This window comes from Mercenaria mercenaria, chromosome 6 (assembly GCF_021730395.1).
Source record: "Mercenaria mercenaria strain notata chromosome 6, MADL_Memer_1, whole genome shotgun sequence".
Classification (NCBI taxonomy): Eukaryota; Metazoa; Mollusca; class Bivalvia; order Venerida; family Veneridae; genus Mercenaria; species Mercenaria mercenaria.
The window spans coordinates 46,483,179-46,508,325 of NC_069366.1; the positions used below are offsets into that span (position 1 = coordinate 46,483,179).

Here is a 25,147-nt window from a genome sequence, read left to right on the forward strand (position 1 = left end):
ACATTGTAACAAAGAATTTATAATGAATAAAGTGAAAGTCGTTTTCAGGATACAAATTGTTTTACCAAAACTAAACAATGTCAGTTATATAGAAATAATACACCTAAGATCTGTTTCTGATATAAATGTATATTGTCATGAAAGTTAGTAGTAGGGTGACTTTCAGGGCAAAAATGGACATGGGGTGGTCACAAAAGTATAACAAAGGATGTTATATACCAAAATGTTGGCAAATGTCTGAAGTTTATGATTCTGGCAAAAATATATTTCTCAAGCTTTTGCGGGCCGAGAAATCCAAGATGGCTGCCATTTTTGTCAGATATGACTAAAATTACTGAAAATCTTTTTTGTTCTTTTTAAATATTATGAACAGCTTATATTTCATATATATCAATGAAAGGTTGAAAAATTAAAAAAACGGGGTGGGGGCGATGTTTAAAACAAAATTCAAGGCCAAAGCCAAATTCAAGGTCAAACCTAAAAATTTGATAATTTTTACGTCTTTTAGGTAAACATAGCAAAATAGTTACTATTTAGTTCATATGGTTCCTAATACCTCTACTGTCAAAGCATTTGAGTTAAATCTACATGGTTCGCACAGGCCGTGAAAAGTCCTTGAATTTGATGCCTACTCCTTGAAAACTACTTGAATTTTGTAACAGTCAGAAACTGCTTGAAAACTACTTGAATTTAGGAAAAAAACTTACAAAAGATGGCAAATATCCTTAAATTCGTTGGGTGCAAAGTGAAAACGGACAAAAATTATAAACGGACCAAAATAAACGAAAAAACGACGAAAAAAGAACAACCGTTACCGCCTTTAGGGCCTGTCACGGAGTCGGCGATAGTATGGTACGGTACTGTACTTTATGGGTTTTATGCTCTTTCAAGTAATTTTCACACTGTGTTATTTATCCGTGATGCATTGAAGGTCATTTTACATAAATCTTGTGTTAAATTGTTTAATTTTGTCCTAAATTGGATTTAAATTGGTTATTTCATGTCTCAGCAACAGTGACATTGCGCCCATTTTAGTCCTTGAAAATGGAGGAAAACTACTTGAATTTTTTTTTTGGCAAGGTCTGTATGAACCATGATCTATAAAAGGGTGAACGTATTTAAACTGTCGGCAGGAATGGTTGTAAGAAGGTAAAAGATCAAGGTCAAATCTCGAAATTTTCATTGCACGCTTTATGCTTCAAAAGGATCTTTTCTCAGATTTTCTTGAATACTATTTTACCTACATTTTCATAGCAGGTGAATAACTGTTTTCCATTGTTGTTGTTGAAAGCAGCATCAAGAAGAGTGAAATACTGTGTCAATAACAAAAGTTTACTAGTACATTATATAGGAAAATCTAAGATGGCCAACATTTTCGTAAACTTTTACGGAGATGTTGAAATATAGTAAATTATGTTTTTTCATTCATTAACCCTTATCATGCTGGACACAATTTATTTTGCCTTTGCGACCAGTGCAGATCATGATCAGACTGCACATCTGTAATAATGGTTTTTGAACGACATTAAATTTTTTGAAATGCAAACAACTGACTGCTACTGTAAAATTAATAGTCAGTTTTTTTTAACAGGTACAATGAATGATAAAACACTAGCTTGCCCATGTTAAAGTTCTGCATTCTGTATGTCACAAAATTTTTGAGGACACTGCAAGTATATATTACTAAATACTGGTAAACCTAGGAAGTAAACGAAGCAGATGGTTGCTCTTTAAATTACTAATGTTGGTCACAACATTTTGTCCCTGCCAAGAAAATAATACTACCCAAAAAAAAGCAGGTACTTTCAAGCATTATTTAGTGGGAACTTCTGATTCAGCTACTATGGAGATAAATTTAACAAAGGATGTTGATGATATGGACATAATATATCTGTTATAAGAGTTCATGGCCACTGGCTATATCTTCTTATGTGATGAAAATATTCAAAAAGTTCTTCATTTCGCAACATATTTATTGATTGAAAAGTTACAGGAAGCCTGTCACGGCTGAGAAGAATTTGATATGTGAAAACTGGTTGAAGTACCATATCTAAGCTACAGACAATGCTCTTTCTGAGGTACAGCAGTACACAGACACATATGCATCATCTAGATTCCATGATTTGCTTATATTTGAAGATGTAACATTGCAACTGGAGCCGGGTCAGCTGGAATATTTCAGGAAAAATGGGTATATGAAGTTCTGTAGCTGGAATAGTTTAAAGTTGTTTATCACCAAATGGTTAGGGAGATCTGAATATCCAGATGAAAAGAAGTTGGCAGTGGCTCTTGACAGAGCTGGAAAATGTCCTGGAAGATACGGTTCAAAATAAAGATGAACAACTAGAAAAGGATCTGAGTGAAAATGTACAGAAATTGGATGATGTAATGAAAGTTGAAGGCAAAAGTAGTGAAAAGGCAGAAAGTGTTATGGAAATACTGAGACGAAAATTTAATGTAACAGACTGTGGAGCAAGGAACTCTCAGAGATATAGAACTGATGTATTGAAGATGGTCACCACAATATTTACTGTTTCCGAAAAGTTCATTCCGGAGAAGAAAATGTAAGCTGGATATTGTTGCAAGTGAAGATGGATGATGACTTTGACCTGGATAGCATGTCTGAAACTGATGATTTTGAATTCAGTTCAGATGAGGATATTACAGCAAGCACAGGGATCCGTCACATGCTATGATAGACTTTTAAAGGTTTTTTTTTTTAATGAAATTCATGAACTTAGTTGTAAAAAAAAATCAATATGTTTTATGTGTGTGTTTTTTTTTTTTTTAATGAAATTCTTGAATTTCATTTTTAAAAAAATGCATTTAAAAGTCTATCATAGCAGGTGATGGATCCCTGTTACCGCAAGATGCAAATATGATCTGTGTGTTTATAACAAACAAACAGACCGATGGTATCGTATTGGTGACTTCAGTGAGGGAGTGTATATGGGACAGTATACAAGGTATACTTATGATTTTACCAAACAGTTTAATGATGGAATGTTGTTTGAGATTACAGCATGTGACAGTCATGTGATATTTGTTGATAAAAATGAGTTCTGGAAAGCATTAGTTTACAACTGTGTTACATTAAAAACAAAAGATGGTGTAATTTTGAATGTCAAAAATATCTGTTAAAGAAAGTTCTAGATGAGGGAGAGACCATTCGTACCATCATATTTATCACTGAAAGAAATAACATGGTGTATCTAGTTTTATGTGTCGAGATGGAAGAAGAAAATGCAAGTAGACGTGATAGGGGTACTGTAGCTATGATTGACATAAGGGTTTATCAGTTTAATATAGAATCTATGACATTCTCTGAAATATGCGAAACATTCCCTGCTATCAACATGCCAGATTGTAAAGAATGGATTAGAATGCTCGGGCATACAGAATGCCATATTAGTGAAAGCAGGAAAGAAAGGATTGTCACTCATTATGAGGGAAGTGGTTTAAATGTTGTTTTCATGGTGAATCTTGCAGCTGAAGAAGATGATTATGGCAAGCCAAAGAAGTGCGAGTTCTTGAACATGCCAGATTACACTAATCCTACTCCAAGAGAAATTTTGAAGAATAGGTTCGATAAAGATAAACTGAGTTTCAGAAAGTTGATGTACTTGAAACAGCGGATAAGTATCTGATTTTAGAACATGACGATTGTTTGTCTTTGAAATTTACATATTCCTTTGAAACAGGAACCTTCACTAAGGTAGAAAATAGTGAAATATACATACCTTATGAGAAAGAAAGAAGACATGTTAGAGCGGAAAGAGTGTGGGACTCGAAGGCCAATTTGTGTGGAGTTCTTTCTGGCAGGTAGAGCAGAAACAATTTTTGGAACATTTTTCAAGAGGTCTGGTCTTGGATCCGGTAAACCGATTTTTGTGTATGTCAAAGTAAATGAACATTTTCAGTAATGCTGAAAGTGCAGAGTGAATGAACATTGGACTCTAAGGAGTACCTGGGAATATTTTTTAGAAATTGAAAGCAGTTAAAACATTTTAAGTCTACAAATTGGTCCGATGAGAAGAATTAAATAGTTTTACATGACTGTTAGTGGAGTTGAATATACAGAATTGAGTGATGGGCAGACTGTTAAATACTGTTATAATATGCCTCCTGGGGTCTTCGACACATGGGACATCAAAATGACATTTAAGTAACTTGACATTAAATTTGAGTTGTAACCTTGAAGTTTTTCAAAAATGTCTGATTTTAAAACATAATTTATTCTTTGGGTTTGTTTTTTCTGAAATCAGTGATATTAAACAGCAGATGTAACAAATAACATTTTGCGGTTTTCTTTTCCTTTTTATATTGGATATATCGGCCATCTAGGATGCCGTTTTGTATTTCTCAATGTATATACTTGAGAAATTTCTGTTACAGAACTAACAGTTTACTTTTTGCTGCTTTGAGGTATAACTTTGGTGAAACTTTTAATGAAAATATTGATTATATGTACTCAAAATGCAAACAATGCCCTTAACAGTGTTGACCTTGAATTTGACCTTGACCTTGAACACTCTTGCAAACATTTTTTGAAGATTTCGAGATGTTTATGTTTTCAGCTTGTTTTAGTTTAACTATTTTATTTTAGGTAAAATGGGGGAAAAAAAGATATAATATTTTATTATTACGAGCACATTTTTGCGAAAATGTCAGCCATCCTGGATGCCACATTGAATTTCTCTATAGTAACTAACAGGAGAGAGTTCTGCTATGAAGAAAATACTTGACATACCTTATTGTTGCCTAGTGAGGTGATAAGTAATAGATTAGTCAAAATACAAAGAAAATACTGAAAGTTATTATATACTAAAAACACATTATTTTTTTCAAATTAATTACTGGTTTGACCTTGATCTTGAACCATCAAATACCCTTTTTTGGCAGAAATTTTAAACTGACTAAAACATTGTATGATATTTTTAAAAAAAGTTGGTGTTTATACATTTTGGAATGGAAAGATCCATTTTAATTAATTTTGGTCATATCTGGCAAAATCAGCGGCCATCTTGGATGCCGTCCTGGATTTCTCGTCCCGCACTACTTTAAGAAAAATGTTTTTGCCAGAATCATAAACTTCAGACGTTTGCCAACATTTTGGTATATAACATCCTTTGTTATACTTTTGTGACCACCTACCCCTTGAAATAGGCCTCTTTTTGGCTATAGTCTCCCTAATATAGATACAGATTTTTATCTTCTATTGAATTCAGTGTTTATGAATTTACAAGGAAGTTGAATATACTTGAGAAATGTATGCTGGTGTATGCAATATTGTTAATGTATTGTATAATAAAATAAAGTAATGCAACTTTTGATCAGGATACTTGTAACGTTAAATTATTTTTGTTCATCATGTGACAAATTCATACTGTAATAAATTTTACTGAAAAAAGATGTTTTGCTTTATGTTGATAGCTTGAAAATTATATATGATGTCCTCTTATTTAATAGGAGATATGCCTTTTTTCCTTCACAATTTGCACATCCTGTTCTCACTTGCCAAAAACTGGGGCCATTAAAACTCTGCAGGAGTGATTGGTATGAAGCCTAGTTGTGAATATCCTCGGCATGTCGTGCTTTGACTGGTTGAAAACCGGTTTTGGAGACTATGGGATTGCACTTTTCCATCTATAACTCTACTTGTCATGAATATTTCTCTTACGGCCGTTTGCATATTATATGTAAAGGCTATGTAGGGATTCTTCAAAACTCATTTCCAGATTTCATAAACTTCACAGGAGTGTTTGTTATTAAGCCTAGTTTTGCGCATCATTGGTATGTCCTGTGTGAATAATTCTTGCACAGTCAACACCCCATTGAAGGTCATTATTGAACAATTTTCTGGTCTACTCATTTACTATTGGTAGGATTTAATCATGTTAATAGGAATTATCAGAAGCGTACATTACACGTTTTACAATAACATTTGAATGTTTTTTATCAGAGTTGTAACCCTTTGATTTCAGCTCGACTGTTTTAAATATTTAGCTTACCTCCCCATGAATGGCTTCTGGTAACAAGACACAAGAATCTTTTGTTTACTCTGGATAAAGTATAACAAAAAACATTAGCTAAGGTAAGCTTTAACTTTGTATACGAGCGGCAATTGTATCTACCTGTGCGACCAGTGCAGATCAAGATCAGACTCCACATCCATGCAGTCTGATCATGATCTGCACTGTTTGCTGTTCAGTCAGTAAATCATCAGTAAATACCCCTATGAACTGTAAATGGTCCAAATTGAAAGAAGGGTAGTGTTAAAGATTGATTGACTGTCGCAAATCTTCCGCACTACGAGATGATCTTACAATAGGTTTCGTAATTCGTGCTCACATTTTGTATTGTAAGGCTGTCTACAAAACTTTATAATCCTGCAGACATTATCTTAAATGAATATAGACTTTACTCGGATAATCCCTTCGTTGTTATAAAATGCTCATTTTAAACGGTAGCTCCAGTTGTCATTAACTTCAGATCAAGTTTATAAAAATTAATAAAATGAGCATCCCTACACCCGTCTCTCACAATCAGCTTTTAAAGCGGAAATCCATTATACTATATACATGATATATGCTTGTTGAAGTGAAGACATAGTTGTTCAAATGGCTTTTCGGTGTGTGTGCATCTGTCCGTCCAGATTTGTTTGTCAAGACCATAACTTTGACATGCATGGAGCAATCTTGTTTATATTTGGCATGAATGTTACCCCAAGTGAGACGGAGTGTCATGCGCAAACCTCAGGTTCCTACCTCAAAGGTCAAGGTCACAGTTGGAGGTCAGACATCATTTTAGAGCTTGTCCAGGCCATAACTAATAAGTATGGAGCAATCTTTTTTTTCTTAGGCGTAAATGTTCACTATGAGACAGAATGTCGTGCATGAACCTTGGGTCCCTATCTCAAAGGTCAAGAACACACTTTGGGATCAAAGGTGGTTTTAGAGCTTGTCCGGGCTGTAACTTTGCCATGCATAAAGCAATCTTTTTAGCTCATGTTTTGGGAAAAAAAATTATGAGTTATTGTCATCACTTGAACTGCTTCAGCGTTGCCTGGTTAAGTTTTATGTTTAGGCCAGCTTTTCTCCTAAACTATCAAAGCTATTACTTTAAAACTTGCAACACTTGTTCACCATCAATAGCTGACTCTGTACAGCAAGTAAAATAACTCCATCCTTTTGGACTTAGAAAATCAGATTTCTTGGTTAAGTTTTGTTTTTAGGTCAGCTTTTCTCCTAAACTGTCAAAGAGGACATCAAGGCTCGACTATTCAATAGCCTTGTCAATTGAATGAATATTTAAGTAAAAAAGGGACATAATTTTTAAAATTGCAAAACGGGGTTATGGAACCTGTACAATGCATATCAGCTCGTGACAATTTACAAATATGTCCCATTAGGGTAGAGAACACCAATTGTTTTCCCATAGACTTCCATTATAACATTATGGCGTTAACGGCCTTCCATATATCGAAACATGTATATCCAATCACATTTTTTTTCAAGAACTATCTTAGTTCCACCAAAATATCGGACGAAAAACATATGAATAGTGATACTTTATTTAAGTAATTTTCGTGTGAATGAGATGACCCCCTGTTTACATCGTTGTCATGGCGGGAGAAATTCATTTGATGAAACTTTTTTTCAATACACATAAAATGTAGCAAATTTTGTCAAAATACTGTAAATGCAGTAAAAATATTCCATTTTGAAAAAAGTAATCACTTCTTGGGTTTGTTTACATGACTGACCAATCAGAACGCACAGATGCTACCAGTAAGTTCCCTGTACTTTTTTGAATTGGTGGTCTCTGACCATTAGTGGTACTGAGATACCAGCTCACATACAAAAACTTAACAAAAAACTGTTATGTCAAAAAAGGGACATAATCTTATTAACATGCAAAGTAGAGTTATGAAAGCTGTACACTGCATGTCAGGTCATCATAGTGAATAAGTGTGTGAAGTTTCAATCCATTCCCATTTGTGGTACTGAGCAAAGAAGTATAAATACATTTATTTTATAGCTCTTTGTACTGAGATACCAGCTTACATACAAAAACTTAACAAAAAACTAAGTCGAGAAGGGGGCATAATTTTGTTAAATTGCAAAGTAGAGTTATGGAACATGTGCACTGCAAGTCAGATCATCACAGTGAATAAGTATGTGAAGTTTTAATCCATTCCCAATAGCGGTACTGAGATACCAGCTTACTCATAAAACCTTAACCAAACATTTCCAAGTCGAAAAAGAGGCATAATGTTGTAAAAAAAAAGCAAAATAAAGAGTTATGGAACTTGTGCAATGTAAGTCAGTTTATCACAGTGAATAAGTGTGTGTTGTTTCAATCCATTAAATTCCTACAAGTGGTTACTGAGATACCAGCTTACATACAAAAAGTTAACCGAACCCACGCATGGGTGAGTCCAATAGCTCTACCTAATCTTTGAATATTCGAGCTAAAAATAATGGATTTCTAGTTCAGTCTCGACACGTTTCTTTTACATTTATGCACAAAGCATATGACTGTTTCAGTTTACATTATAAGGCAAGAACAAGAAACATGACGTTAACAATAAAGGGATAATTCAAAGTCTGAAATGCAAATGTTTATTCCTGTTTAATGTGAAATTAATACATCTTTATAAATGATATAGGAAATGCGTAGATGATTTACGAGTAACATACTTATTTCTAATCTTCATGTAGTCATGGTAGTTGTCCCCAAGGCGTGGTAACTGTTAAATTAAATTATAAATGTCAACGCCATGGAAGAAAACTAGCAGGAATGGTCTTACGCGCATCAGTTATTTGGGACCAACAGGCCCAGCATCTACAAAGTCACAAAGAGGTGTGTACTTAACATCGTCCCCGTAACCAAACGCTTGAGGACCAACGAATTTCAAAGCTTGTTCAGAACTGATCATGGGCGATGCACGCATAGCAACAACGGCAACTCGTATTCCAAACTTTAATTCTTCCGTTTGAATGGGCTGTGCTGTGTCTGCGTCCATAAGAGTAATTAAATCTGGAACGCAAACAAGAACTTTGTCTTTTCCAGCCCCGATTTCTCTTGCGACAAGAAATTCATTCTGAAATTCCACACTAACAGTCTTTCCTGCATAATCATCAAGACCATCTATAACCAGTTTCCCTTTGTTGAAGCCACCTGTTGTTTCCCTTAAAACATCAGTAATTTTGCCATAAATTAATAATTTTCCATTTTCTGAGTTTATAACTGCATCAACGGTGGATCTATTTTCGGATCGAGCCCGCAACACCGTGTCCCCAATTCGCCAGGCGTGACTTGTGCTGTACTGAACAGTTGAGGATAGAACTCGGTCTTTGTCAAAATGGGACAATACCATTCCACCGCTACATCCCATACTGATAACAACTTCTCTGAAATGATTTTCTAGGCTTTTTGGATGGTCTGCATACAACACGGCTGCACGTCGACCTTTATCGTCTGCCAGAGTCGCCGGGTACGGATTGTTTCCATAAATAAATGGTGTGAACATCTGCAACTCCGGAAATGCTCGGCCCATTCCGTCACAATCCAGGACAGGAAGATCCAACGCCGCACCTGTAATTAAAGGCTCTATACAGTTCATACCGCCAATTTCAGCGCTCATCAAAGCTACTATCTTCTTATCTCCCATATTTGTGTTTGCATCAAATTTTACACCAGAATTTGCTTTGTAATCATCGATATATGTAACACCGTCTTTCATCTTTATGTCTACGCCATCTTTGTTAGTAAGCTTTCCATCTTTATACCCACCAACACTGTACAGATCTTGCATACATTCCAAAGCGCCGACGGTCTCATTTCCGGCTATAAGCTTTTCATACATAATAACTGGGGCACCCATAAACGCAACAAGCGAAACTAAATCATTTTCTGGGTGGGCGTTTTGGAAAAATCTTGAAGGTGTTATCACACGTATTTTCTTCCCTTTTCGAAGAGTACTGACAGCTAAAATATGCCCAAGATGTGGGCTCCCACCTCCACCACATCCCAGAATCCCTGCACCGATATGGAGACAATTAATGTCATACTCCGAGAGTAACCACTCACCGGTACTTTCATCGATGTTTGGTGTTTCTATTTTAATGGTATCAATATTATCTTCAGATAGAATAACGCCTGTGTTTGTAACTGTTTGTTTCTTTGTTTGCAATCCAGTCTGCGACTCACTTTGATAAACCGTTTCTGGGACTATGAATTTGTCAGAATCTGAATCAATTTTAAGATCTCCAACCACTTTCATTTTTATCCTGGTTACATTTCCGGGAAGGTATGCCAAAGCGACATCATCCTTGTTGACCAGAGAAATAGAATCCGGATTTGCACCCGATTCAATGGTCTCTTTCTTTGCTTGTTCCAGAATTTCATTCATGACCTGTTCACGTGCCCTTTGGAAAAATTCCTTCCTTACGTTTTCCGTTATCTTTGCTTTCTCTTCGTCGGAAGTAACAGCCATTTCTTTTCGCTTAGCTGCCTCTTTTTCATCCATTTCCGACTTATTTGTGTACTTTTCAAGGTCGACAACTTGATCTTTGTTTGTAGCGATCTGGCTTAAAGCAGCACCGACAGCATTGGCAACGTTGGAATATTTTGGACTCAGGATTTCGGATACTCCATCAAATTTCCCGTTTCTATCTACGATGACACTTCCTCCCCCAACAAGAATAAGTGGTAAATCTCTATCATTGAATCTCATCTGATCAATACATGTACTGATCATGCTGTGTATTTTATTTACAGCCCCCTTCACGTTTTCCTTGTTTAAATGTTTGACATTACTTATCAGACCAACATTGGCTATTCCTGAGGCAACAGCGACGTCAGTTGCGGTAATAACCCGATCCCTGTAATCTCCCGGTTGAGCAAATACAAAAGCTTCTTTCTCAATACAGTAACCTGCACTCTGAGGACCTACTTTTATCTGATTTTGTCCTCTGACTTGCGCATTTGTTACGTAAGATCCACCCCCTAATCCTATACTGATGACATCAGGCATTCGAAAGTTCGTTCTAATTCCACCGACCTTCACCTCTGCAGATGCTTCCCTTGCAAAGCCTTTCAGCAGAATACCGACGTCGGTACTTGTCCCTCCAACATCGACCACAATCGCGTCTTTCAAGTCCGTCAAGAATGCAGCTCCTCGCATGCTGTTGGTAGCACCGGAAGCGAAAGAGAAAACTGGAAAGCGAAGCGCATTTTCTTCTTCAAGAATCGTGCCATCATTCTGGGTAAGATACATCGGGCATTTCAATCCTAGATCATCCAGCGCGGAACGGAATCCATTGACTGTTTTAAGACAAAGTGGTTTAATACACTCATTGAGAATTGCAGCATTTTCCCGTTCCAGCAGACCAATGTTTCCGATTTCGTGACTTGCTGTGACGCTCGCTTCTGGGAAATTTTTGCGAATCAATTTTAAGACCCGGAGTTCCTGTTCTTCTCTGACAGGTGAAAATATGCCGGATACAACAATGTTCTTTTCACCATTTCTTTTCATAATATTGATACAGTCTTGAATCTCTTTCTCATCTACCGCGGTAATTTCGCTACCATCATATTGGTAACCTCCGTTCAACAAGAATACACTGCTTCTAATCGATTCCACCAAGTTTTCTGGAAAATCACAAAAGGGAGGCAATTTCCTCGATGCTGTACCACACAAACGAATCACAGCTACTTTGGTTAAATGTCTACCTTCAACAAGTGCGTTTATAAAGTGTGTAGTCCCAATGTTAACTTGTTGCACCGAAAGTATTCGGTTTTCTTTCCGCGAGTCTAAAAGTGCGAGGTGAATCGCAGCCTTAACACCGGTTGTAACATCGCTCGTTGTAAGAGTCTTTGCTTGTGCAAGGATTGTTGGTTTATCGGCACTCCTGTCGACGATCACGGCATCAGTATTTGTGCCTCCAACGTCGACACCTATAATAGTTCTTATAACGTCCATAATTATTGTAATGTTAAGTAGCACCGGAATACTTTGTTCAGGTATAAAAACAATACCCAGTATAATATTTCAGTACAAGTTTAAAGTGTGTTATCAGTTAACCTAGTTGATTAATGGACATGTACATGCGATACACTGTATCAAACTTGTAAAAGATCAAGGCTGATATTCAACACTTTATGATAGAACTACAAAGTTTTTTTTTTTTAATTTCATTAGTTTAGATTTATTATGATATAGCCTAAAGTAGTTTGTTTTAGATAAGACTTTTAAATATGACGGTTATGTACATCTTTTGGCACTTATGTCATTAATTTGCGAACATTTCATTAACGCTATGTCCTTTCCGCAGCCTTAACATACTAAAACGTATTAGCGTCTGATGGCCCTTTCACGCTTCCGTAGAAACAACATTTATTACACGAAACTTATTTTGAAAATATTTCTGAAATGTCTAGGTCTGCAGCTCTCAAATACGGTTATATCTTACATCTGAGGCATATACTGACACTCTCAGACAACATCAAAAATGACATGTTGAGCGATTTGATGAAGTTCCAAAATTATCAATGTACCCTTGGTCCGTTACGGACCCCTGTGGGATTTCTGTTTATCCAGACCTCAAATATGTTTTCATAGATTAAAAGCTGACATGCTGTACTAAAGCCCAGGTAATTTCAATTCGTAATAAAGTGGCGAGATTGCATAAATATGTGCTGGCCGTCCTAAGGTTATGTAGCTCAAAGCTAGTTTGACTGATAACGGTTATTCTTAGTAGATCCTAGTGTTTTTCCTACAACAAAATAGTTGTTAAGTGAAACAATCTCTCAGTTTAACAAATAGATAAAACAAAAGATATCATTAATTTGAATATCATAAAAATCAGCGTGTTTGATGCACTGACGTGTTGCGCAGACGAGCTCATTTATGTAGGCCTAATTATGTCTTAAATTATGGTTTTGAATATATAGGCCTACAGCAGAATATCTTTTACATAAGATAGTTAACAGGATGACATACGGAACACTACTACACACGAAATGTCACAATGCTACTCGCCCGCAGTTTGGGTCATTTTTTTTCAACATGCTCATTTCCGCCAAGTTTGGCACAGCTGAATATATACATGTATATAGACCTGCATATGTATCATTTATAATACCGTAAATGAAAAGAAACGTTAAATAACAATGGTCATGACTGACAGTCTGTGGACTGTTTTGCGACAGCATAATAACTGCGGTGGAATTTTGCCTCAATGCAATGAAACATTGTTTCTCAGATGCGGGCACGTTAATGTGTATTGCCTTGAAATTAGCAAAATGTCACCATTTCCAAAAGAGGAATAAAAAGCAGCGGTGTCCACATGATCTGATCAAAATTAAACGAGGTGTGTGTATGCATTTTGTTTTTAACAATATTCATTCCAAGATGTTGCATACAAACATATATTAATGTGACAGAATTGGGGAGTAGAGCCCTTTCCTGTATATTAACTAAAACATATTTCGTTTAACAACATTTTTCCCGCAAAATTTTCTCGATCTCTTCCTTCTTTCAAAGAAAAATAGTTGTCTGTAAAACATATATTAAGGTTACTACACAGGTAGCCGTAGTCCAACCAATGATGCCTTAACTTTTTAAATAGGCACTGACCCCAAAAACAAGAGGAATCAGTACCAGCGTAACATCTTTGGAACAGATGAAAGAAGCCAGCAAATTCACCAATATTATATGGTCACTTCTTGTCCAAAACCACAGGGCCTAGGGCTTTGATATTTTGTATCATCCGTGCAGGCTGATCATGTCTGCACTATTCGCTATTCAGTCAGTAAAATTTTCAATGAACACCCCTTTGAATGATAAATGGTATTGCCCAAATTGAATGATGGATCAGTCCATTTTAGACATTTAGCAGGGTAAATGTTAATGACAAGAATGTATAATAAAATAAAGTAACGCAACTTTTGATCAGGATACTTGTGACATTAAATTATTTCTGTTAATCAGGCTGTAATAAATTTTACTGAAAAAAGATGATTTGTCTTATGTTGATAGCTTGGAAATTGTGATGATGTCCTTCCATTTCATAGGAGATGTGCTATTTTTGCCTTCGCTAATTTATCCCTATTTGCATATCTGTCACATTTAGCCTGTTCCCACTTGCAACAGAACAACATTGTCATTGAAGCTTTGCAGGAGTGATTGGTATGAAGCCTAGTTGTGAATATCCTCAGCATGTCATGCTTGGCATGTCATGCTTGGATTGGTTGAAAATCAATTTTGGGGACTATGGGATTGCACTTTTCCTTCTATCATTCCATCAACTTTATTTGTCATGAATATTTCTCTTATGACCGTTTGCTTATTATATGTAAAGGCTATGTAAGGATTCTTCAGAACTCATTTCCAGATTTCATAAACTTCACAGGCGTGTTTGTTGCTAAGCCTAGATTTGCTATCATTGGTATGTCCTGCGTAAGTAATTTTTGTACAATTAACACCCCATTGAAGGTCATTGTTGAACATATTTCTGGACTACTCTTTTGCTATTGGTAGGATTTAATCATGTCATTATAAGAATTATCAGAAGCGTACATTACACGTTTTACAATAACATTTGAATGTTTTTTTATTCGAGTTGTGACCCTTTGATTTTAGCTCGGCTGGTTGAAAAATCTAGCTTACCTCCGCATGAATTGCTAGTAAGCTTTAACTTAGCATACTAGCGGCATTTGTATCTGCCTTTGCTACCAGTACAGATCAAGTCAGCCTGCACATCCGTGCAGTCTGATCATGATCTGCACTGTTTGCTGTTCAGTCAGTAAATCATCAGTAAATACCCCTATGAACTGTAAATGGTAAATGTCCAAATTGAAAGAAGAGTAGTCTTAAGGATTGCTTCAGACTGTCACAAGTCTTCAGCACTGAGAGATGATCTCACAACAGGTTTCGTAACTCTTGCTCACATTTTGTCGTGTAAGGCTGTCTGCAAAACTTTATACGTAATCCTGCTGACGTTAAGCATAGCGGCCATCGCCAAGATGCACTCGGTTTGTGACTTTTTTTAGGGTTATCTTTAACAAATATAGATTTTACTTCGGTTATCCCGTCATTGTTATAAAATGATCATTTAAACAGTACGTCCAGTTTTCATTAACTTCGGATCAAGTTTATAAAAATTAATGAAATGTGCATCCCTATACCCGTCTCTCACCATTGGCTTGAGCGGAAATCTATTATACTATATATGGAATGGATTCCATGATCCCAAAGGACCAGAAAATATAACCACACCTTGTTGCGGAAGCGAAGACGACTGTTCGGTGTATTTGTGTGTGCATGCGTCCGCCCGGATCTTAACTTTGACATGCATGGAGCAATCTTGTTTATATTTGACATGAATGTTAACCTAAGTGAGACGGAGGGTCATGCGCAAACCCCAGGTTTCTATCTCAATTGTCAAGGTCACAGTTGGAGGTCAAAGGTCATGTCAGATCTTGTCCGGCCCATAACTTTGACATGCATTGAGGAATATTGTTTATATTTGGCATAAATGTTTAACTCAATAAGACGGAGTGTCAGGTGCAAACCCCAGGTTCCTATCTCAAAGGTCAAGGTCACAGTTATGAGTTTAAAGGTCATTTTAGAGCTTGTCCAGGCCATAACTTTGATGAGTACGGAGCAATCTTTTTAGCTCACCTGAGCAATGCTCGGGTGAGTTCTTGTGATCGCTCGATGTCCGGCGTCTGTCTGTCTGTCGTCTGTCAACATTTAGCTTGTGTATGCAATAGAGGCTGTATTTTTCAACTGATCTTCATGAAATTTTGTCAGAATGATTATCTTGATGAAGTCTAAGGCAAATTCGAAAATGGGTTATCTGAGGTCACAAACTAGGTCGTTAGGTCAAATCAAAGAAAAACCTTGTGTATGCAATAGAGGCTGTATTTTCCAATTGATCTTCATGAATTTTGATCAGAATGATTGCCTTGCGGAAATCTGGGGTCAAAAACTAGGTCACTAGGTCAAATCAAAGAAAAACCTTGTGTATGCGAAAGAGGCTGTATTGTTCAATTGATCTTCATGAATTTTGGTCAGAATGATTGCCTTGACAAAATCCAGGTGAACTTCGAATATGGGTCATCTGGGGTCAAAAACCAGGTCACTAGGTCAAATCAAAGAAAAATAGGGGCTGCATTTTACACTGGATATTCATAAAATTTAGTCAGAATGATTGCCTTGATGAAATCTAGGTCAAGTTAGAATATGGGTCATCTGTGTCAAAAACTAGGTCACTAGGTCAAATCAAAGAAAAACCTTATGTATGCAATAGATACTGTATTTTTCAATTGATCTTCATGAAATTTGGTCAAAATGATAGCCTTGATGAAATTAAGGTCAAGTTTGAATATGGGTCATCTGGGGTCAAAAAATAGGTCACCTGGTCAAATCAAAGAAAAACCTTTTGTACGCAATAGGGAATACATTTTACATTGGATATTCACAAAATTTAATCAGAATGGCTGCCTTGATGAAATCTAGGTCAAGTTTGAATATGGGTCATCTGTGTTCAAAAACTAGGTTGCAAGGTCAAATCAAAGAAAAACCTTGTGTATGCAATATGGGCTGCATTTTACACTGGATCTTCATGAAATTTGATCACAGTGTTTGTCTTGATGACTTCTAGGTCAGATTTGAATCTGGGTCATGTTTGGTCAAAAACTAGGTCATCCAGTCAAATCAAAGGAAAAGCTTGATAATACTTTAGAGGCCATGTTTATGACCACATCTTCGTGATATTTGGTCAAAATGTTTATATTGATGTTTAAAGTCTTGAATGATTTCGAATGTGGGTCTTGTGGGGCCAAAACCTAGGTCACTAGGTCAAGTCAAAGAAAGGCTTGTTTACACTCAAGATGTTTGGTCCAATCTTTAATGAAAATTGGTCAGAATATTTGTTTCCGTGAAATACTAGGTCAAACATGTTTACACTGTTATGGTGTCTTTCTCAGGTGAGCGACATAGGGCCATCTTGGCCCTCTTGTTTTTTTTTTCTTTGCCGTAAATGAGACGGAATGTCGTGCGCAAACATCGAGTCCCTATCTCAAAGGTCAAGGTTGCACTTTGAGACAGTGCTGCATGCAACTCCCAGACCCATAACTCAAAGGGTAAGGTCATACTTAGAGGTCAAAGGTTGGTGCTGTTAGTCATTTTGATAACAGGCGGGCTCGACATGTTGCCTGTGGGCATCTTTTTTATGGGATGGACTTTTCACATGTTAAAGAACGGATTTCAAGGTTACAAATATATGGTCTTGGTAGCTCATCGCAAATGCCATTGTGTCTTTGTTAGGCTTTTACACCAGCGGCCAATTAAACTAACCAATGTTCCTAGATTCTGTACAAGTACTTTTACCTGACTGACGAGCGAAATCTTGCGGAAAAATTACCACAGTGAGCATTCAATTCGCCGTGAGACTAAATAACGTCCTCTCCTAGATTGTTAGTGCTCTTACTATTTGGACCATATGTGAAAGACGCGGAACATCATATACTGGTACTGATGATAAATTCGAACAGATGATAAACTCGACCATCCGCGAATATAGGCTCCAGTAAAAACAAGAGCTGTCGGAGGACAGCAACGCTCGACTATTCAATAGCCTCGTCAATTGAATGAATATTAAAAGGGGCATAATTTTTTTAAAATTGCAAAACAGGGTTATGGAACCTGTACAATGCATATCAGCTCATGACAATGGACAACTGTGTGAAGTTTCAATCAATTCCCATTAGTGGTACTGAGATACCAACTTACATACAAAAACTTAACCAAAAAACTGCTAAGTCAAAAAGGGGCATAATTTTGTAAAAATGTAAGTAGAGTTATGGAACCTGTGCACTGCATGTCAGGTAATGAAAGTAAATAAGTGTATGAAGTTTCAATCCATTCCCATTAGTGGTACTGAGATACAAGCTTACATACAAAAACAACAAAAAACTGCCAAGTCGAAAAAGGAGCATAATTTTGTTAAAATGCAAAGTAGAGTTATGGAACCTGTGTACTGCATGTAAGATCATCACAGTGAATAAGTGTGTGAAGTTTCAATACATTCCCAATAGCGGGTACTGAGATACCAGCTGACATATAAAACCTTTACCAAAAATTTCTAAGTCGGAAACGGGGAATAATTTTGTAAAAAAAAAAGCAAAATAGAGTTATGGAACCAGTGCAGTGTAAATCAGTTTATCATAGTGAATAACTGCAGTTAGTTTACCGTTAAAAACGGTTAAACTCTACAATGTATTTGCAATGAAGTACTTGTATGATACACAAACTAAATGCACTTTACTCGAGTACAACATGATAGTATCTAAAGCAATAATGTTCACAGATATATTTCCGAGAGTGTAAATTGATCGTTCCAGAATCGTCTGTTTATTTCTTGTGGTTTATATTCAGATCAGTTTTAATAAAATTTAAAATTATGGTAACGATTTTCCTTGATTGTCTGTGTCCTACAGTCCGTATGCCAATACACGTGCATAGCATATTTGTTGTTGAATTACGATAGTTACTCAAAAGTGATATGATTATCTAGTTAGGCCACATTTAAAAAAGTCTTTGTTTGCTGTCTCCCGATCCTACTTTTTAAAGTTGGGTAGGTAGGTAGGCAATTCTTTTTTCCTTTTTTATTTTTGGTGGGGGATTATACTTTTACCAGTAGATATATGATCGTTTCTTACAGAATATTTCTTCTGAAAAAAAAAATAATACAAATGTGTATCTGTTGTATAAAAGAATAAAATTAAATAATACAATTTAAACTTTCTTATTTATTATTTTGCTTACTTGAAATATATACGACACTTGTCATATCGCAACTTAAAAAAAATTAACCAGCATTATCCAATAAAAACTTTTGGGGCGCAGCATTTTAAGCGGGTAGGTAGGGGGACAGCAAATAAATATATTTTAATTTTGGCCTTAATGCGCCTTTATTGAGTAGAGAAAACCTCTTGCTGATAAATGTAGTCTTTGTATGTACTACAGATGTACTAATCTAATGTTTTCAGACTTCCATTGAAGTTATACTGACTGGTATTGCAATAATTGGCGGACTTTTTGGCATCTTCTTCGTAGCTATGTTTGGTATTCCGGAGTGTGACCCTTCAGATTTCTTTAGCCACTGTAATTATACAGACAACTTGTCAACAAATCGTAACCTTGCAAAAGCCATCCTGATATCTCTTCTTGTGAGTGAAATTATAGCAGTTGGAAGTATCGTGATACACTGCCTTGTGGCAAGACAGCAAAGATTCAACACACGTCAAAATGTTTATTTTGCGGATCGAGCTGGAAATGTTGTCATGACGACAGCTCGTGAACCAAGACCTTTTGCCGAAAGTTTTGGTCATAATCGTAACTATGATAGTTATAGCGCCGACACACAAATTATAACTGGCGGTCACGTTACAGATAAAAATCGGAACGGTTTTTCAGGAGCCGTCATACATCCGCCACAGAATACCGTTATTCGCCGACCAATGGAGTATCCCCAGCACTCGGGAGCATTCAGTCCAAACACACAGTATATACACGAAGGTCAAGGCCATACTATAGACGAATCTGTAAATAACTTGCAAGAGCAGAACAGATTACTCAGAGAGCAGATCGAATTACAGCAACAACAGCTTCAGTTATTGCAACAGCAGCAACGCCATCAACAATCACAACGTGCATCGTCATCATCACCAGCAGGAGGTTCATCATCACCAGCACCTCCTGCTCCACCTCCAAGCTATGAATCTTGCCTGCAATACCCTGACCAGGTAACGATATACATGTATGAGCCGCGCCATGAGAAAACCAACATAGTGCGCATCCGCGCAGTCTGGTCAGGATCCATGCTGTTCGCTTTCAAAGCCTATTGCAATTAGAGAAACCATTAGCGAACAGCATGGATCCTGACCAGACTGCGTGGATGCGCAGGCTGGTCTGGATCCATGCTGGTCGCAAACGCACTATGTTGGTTTTCTCATGGTGTGGTTCATATCTATATCCATTGACAGACTGCGAGACTGCTCATATCTTGTAATGCTAGTAACTATCTGACTTTCGTTTGATATTGCGATTTACCTTTTGCATAGACGAACGAATATTGTTTGAAATCAGTGTATGAAAAAATAGTAGTAGACAATTAATTTCAACATATTGATACTTTGATGCGAAATTTCTTTACTAAATTTTATTATCTTGTTCAGATTTGGTTTTGAAACTTAATAGTAATTTAAAGACACTTCTGTGACAAGCCATATCTAAACATGCCTTTTATGAAGATGTTGTTTACAAACTATGTCAATTTTTCGGCGACGCCGTCTAAATTCGTTTTCGTTTACCTATGCCACGTGACTTCAGTTTGCAATTCAAACTACTTGATAACGCATTACAGATAATTTATCAAAATGGAAGATTTATGCAACACTCTACCTGATTGGACGAGAGTGTCAATTTCTTTCACTCTGTTGATTGTGCTACGCTGAGTGAAATGTAGACAAAGCGTTTATCCTAAACGACGCTGTTCACAGTTTTAAAACTACTTTGGCTCAGTATATTTAGCAAGAATATTGATTATATCTCAAATGATAAGTAAGTTTAATAAATATGATAAAACCTGTTCAAATACCAACATATATCAAATTAAGAAAGAGCTGAATACGGTCTGCGTATCACATGAATAAGGGTGTGATAAGAGTCTCTTATGTAGAGAAGTGCTTTTTAAAAGATTTTCCTTGTTACAATTGTCGTCTGCATATGAAAAAAAAACTTGCTTTTGTGACTTATTCAGACTGCATATTAAAATGAGTACTTGTTTCCTTTGATATATTTGTTATAAATTATTTAACTGATTTATTATATATGAATATTTTTCTTTAGTATTGTATGCAAATATTGAACTCAGTTGAAATCTGTTTTATTATATATATGCTATATAATGATGAATCTCATTACACGAAATGAAGGTACGCTGCATACAGTTTCTATGTGATATGATTACGGTCAAACTTTGCTGATGAAACAGAATATAACTACGGTCAAACTTTGCATATGAAACAGAAATATTGAAATAATTACAACTGTATGTTTTGCTTGACCTTCACTTTTTTATAGGTGTGACGTCATTGTCCAAAGATTCATGAATAGCGAATATGCTATTTGTTAAAGCGGGATCAGTTGGCCTATTTTAGAAATAAATAAAAATAATAAATAAAAAAAATCCTTTAATTGATTTTTTCTCATGTATTCTAATCAAACTTGATTTGTAGCATCTTTATTAGGCCCGCAGCCAACTTTGTTCAGCTGGGACATTTGACCCCTTTTAGGGGCTGTTAGAGCTAAAACTAGAAATGCCTTTATACCGCGTCTCATGAACAGCTTGGTGGATCTTAGTCATACTTGGTCTGGAGCATCATTATAAGGTCATCTTCCAAATTTATTTATATAGGAAATTGGGCCCTATTAGGGACCACAATAGCTAAAAGTAGATATGCCTTTCTTCGCATTAACCACTAAAATGTAATGGATTTTTATCAAACTCGATGTGTAACAATATCGTAAGGTCTCCTGCTATTTTGTTACAAATGGGGATAGGGACCAATTTAGCTAAAAATATAAACACGTTTAATGACCTCTTCTCATGAACCGCTTCATGACTCTTCATCAAACTACTGCTGTAATTATTCGTCTAAGGATAAACGAAACAAAATTGCAACCCTACGAAACCTTCGCGAAAAATTAAAAGAGAACCATTTAAATTGTTAAAGTGCGGTGTTTAGTTTTGCAATTTGAAAAATGTTAGATGAAAGATGAATGTTAGATGAAAAATTCATAAACTTCTTTCCTTATTACAATTCGCCGACCATCATTTTTAAAGATATTCCTTGTTTAAATTGTATTTGATAAAATTATAAAACGTTTTGGTTAAAGATGTTATGACAATTTTTGAGATGAGTTCCTTTTACAGTTTGAAGCCAAGCCATCTGATGGAACAGCTGGAAGGTTACTTGAAAGCCCAGTGTGACTTACCTGTTTTGATACTAGTCTTCTGGCCAGTTTCTTTGGGGCCTTAATATTGTTTATCTTGTTGCCCTGCATGAAGATAAGAGATAATGTTTTAGGTTTGTTTCTTCTATATCATTATTCGAGCATTTTTATGTTATACTTATCATGCCATTTACTGTGATTGCGTGTGTTTGGGATTCACCTAGTGGGGATAATTTTATACCCACTGTCCTATTGCTTCATTGGATCATAGTGGGAGTTAGGGGCGAAACCATAAACCGGTTTAAACTCCCGTGTTTTGTCGCTGACAGTTCCAGGGCGGTGCCCCAAGAGTGTCACAAGCGTCGCTGTAAAGCTAGGTTATTTTAAATACAGTCTCAATGCTCTATTTTACCCAAGTAGTGTATCCTTTTTTCACGACTTAATTCATATTTAGCTTCGCCTTTATTACTAGCAGCATCTGATTTTACGTGGTCTTAAAAGTTAGATACTATGTACTATGCAATATACATTTGGATTCTTTGGCTGGAACAGAATTAATTTGAAAGTTTAAATATTAAAATGTTTTATAGCTTGAAAAAGATAATAATAACTTCGAAGTGCATGTTCTATGAACGAATAAAATATTGTTTCTTTTATGGTGCATGATCTCCGCCATTTAAAATAACTATCACCGTATATTGCATGTAATTGTAAATATAAATGCATTATTCTTTTTTCAAACTCCTAGTGATAGAATTAAATATATTTTCAGAATCAGAGTCAACGAGAACAGATAAAGATGCCACCTTCTGAAGACAGACAGACCGCTCCTTCAGCGCCACCTATGTGACATTGCATTCAGCGCCACCTGTGTGACATGGCCTTCGGCGCCACCTATATGACATTGCCTTCAGTGCCACCTATGTGAAACACCACGCCACCTGCGTGAAGCTAATTATAAATACTAAATTTACTAGATTCGAGACTTTATTTGCTTAAGAAAAAAAAAACAGAACAAAACAACGACAATGTTGGATTGTGTAAGGGAAATGTCAATGAAAAGTAGCATAAAAAAACCTGAAAACGAACGATACTGACACACAAATTATCAAACGTTGCATTTCATAGTTGTGCTGTATTTAGACATAATATTTCTTATAAGACATAAATCCTTGTATTGTGATATATGCAATTTAAGTATTAGGCTGTTTGTTGCTTACAAATCTCAGAAGTTACATAGATATTACATAGATATTAATGAAAGAAACAAACTCTTTACAGAGGTAGGTCAGCAGATTTCAAGAAGTTCATTATACGAGAGGACGAGTTGTTTTAGTAGTGACCGTTTGTAACGCTGGTTTTTTTTTCGGAATAAATGGAAAAAGAACCAAACCTAAACTCACTATGCTTAGTGTGTACTGGGAAATTTTAAAGACAAAAAAGGTCTTCATTGAATTTGAAAGCACGCGTGCTTGATTTCTAGAGAAGAAAACTCCAATTTTTAATTCTTCATTCGGATGTGTTCCCGAAGTGGCATGTGTTATTAATGAACTAGAGGAAGGAGCGAGTCTTCCTTTAGCGATGTGTGCCTTTCTTGATTTAAATATTTTCAACATCATAAACGACTTCATAAGCCTCTGAACGACATTATCTTGAATAGAAAGGTCTTCTACATATAATTTTAATGTAGGTTTACGTCTTCTATGGACGTAAAATGATAAGCGTCAGGGATATATTTGGAATAATGAAATTCCCACGTCAACAATACGTGGCAGAAATCTCTCAATCATACTAAGATCTGTATATCCGGCGATCTAACTCCATTTACGATGGAGCTAAGAAATATTGTTGAAAACACTGAATGTTTTACAAATGTGTATACCAAGGTTGGCAATATTCAATATGGAGAAATATGGTGTCGTCTGCTGAACAGAAGATCTCTTTAAGCTAGATGTCGATGTTGAATAAGAAGCACTGGGTTTTAATATCTAGTCATAGCTAAATACTCCTGGAAAGCAAACCACTTATTTTTGTAGCAAGCTACAGTAAAATGTAAATATAAAAACTGAATGCTACTTTTGTGCGTTTATACGGGTATAAACCTCATTGGGACTTCTTGCATAATGCAATCATCCAAGTTCTTTCAAATCTGAAAGGCACATGAGCAATTGTATAACTAGCGTTATTCTGCAAAGAAATTATTTCAACATCGGTATTTCTTCCTACACCCGCTTCATTGTGTTACTTAAATTAAAATACTCAGTTTTACAAATTTAAAGGTCAATATATTGTATTCGATTATACTTGTACAGGTCAGTTCATTGTATTAATAAATCACTTACATTCATTTAGTAATTCTTGCCAAAACATTCTAACATACGTAGTATTGTTAGTTTAGTCATATTTTATATTGCAGAATGGTTGATATTTTCTACGACTGTGATTATTGCTTTGCACATGTTCATTCAATTTGTATTCCACTTGCTAGTTTCACTGCATTAATACATGTTCTGAGAACGCCGATTAATTTATTTGAAAAAAATTTGATAGGCGGCCATCACTCTGTATAAAATTTGCTTAACATAGACACATACTTACCTGCACGTATTGAAATAACAGCATCAGTTTTATAATTATGCAAGATATATATAATATATGCGCAAGGTTTATTGAAATAAACATTTTGAAATATATATTGAAATGAACACCGCGGCCATTTTATCTATTTTTCACTGTGCATAGTACTGTAATATACGTTTTTATACATGTATATTGAATTAACCAAACGTTAACAAATAAACATAAAATGTCTCTAGTTTCATTGTGTCCGAAGTCACTAGTCCTCCACCTCCGATTCATGTGTGGAAGCCGACAGTTACTTACGAAGAACAGGTTAGTACTCGTTCAAAATCCAGGAACACTGTCCGCATTACAGAACTGAAATACTGCTGAAAAACGGCACTAAACTCCAAACAGACAAGCAATATATATGTATAACTTCTGTACGCTGGCTCTATAGCTAAATTCCTTATCCAGCAACAATACAACAACTCTTCTAACTAAAACTAATAATCATTTTATCCGCCACGAGCTGTTTGGCATCGTCATAATGTA

The 25,147-nt window shown here is 36.0% G+C and overlaps 2 protein-coding genes across 3 annotated transcripts; one reads left to right on the forward strand and one right to left on the reverse strand.

Moving 5' to 3' along the window:
* Positions 1 to 8,610: 8,610 nt before the first annotated feature.
* Positions 8,611 to 12,062, reverse strand: LOC123549025 (uncharacterized). The gene has a single exon (XM_053545747.1). The coding sequence runs from the start codon at positions 11,987 to 11,989 to the stop codon at positions 8,822 to 8,824; it is 3,168 nt and encodes a 1,055-aa protein (XP_053401722.1). The 5' UTR covers positions 11,990 to 12,062; the 3' UTR covers positions 8,611 to 8,821.
* Positions 12,063 to 18,621: 6,559 nt separating this feature from the next.
* Positions 18,622 to 24,738, forward strand: LOC128557718 (uncharacterized). Of its 2 annotated transcripts, XR_008371344.1 has the most exons (3): positions 18,623 to 19,821; positions 22,014 to 22,167; positions 22,806 to 24,738. XR_008371344.1 is itself a non-coding variant. In XM_053545748.1 (2 exons), exons 1-2 carry the CDS (start codon positions 19,135 to 19,137, stop codon positions 22,881 to 22,883), a joined length of 765 nt encoding a protein of 254 aa, XP_053401723.1. In that variant the 5' UTR covers positions 18,622 to 19,134; the 3' UTR covers positions 22,884 to 24,738. The 2 variants fall into 2 exon arrangements, 1 of the variants encoding a protein (XP_053401723.1); XM_053545748.1 differs by lacking the exon at positions 22,014 to 22,167 and having other exon boundaries at positions 18,622 to 19,821.
* Positions 24,739 to 25,147: the final 409 nt, after the last annotated feature.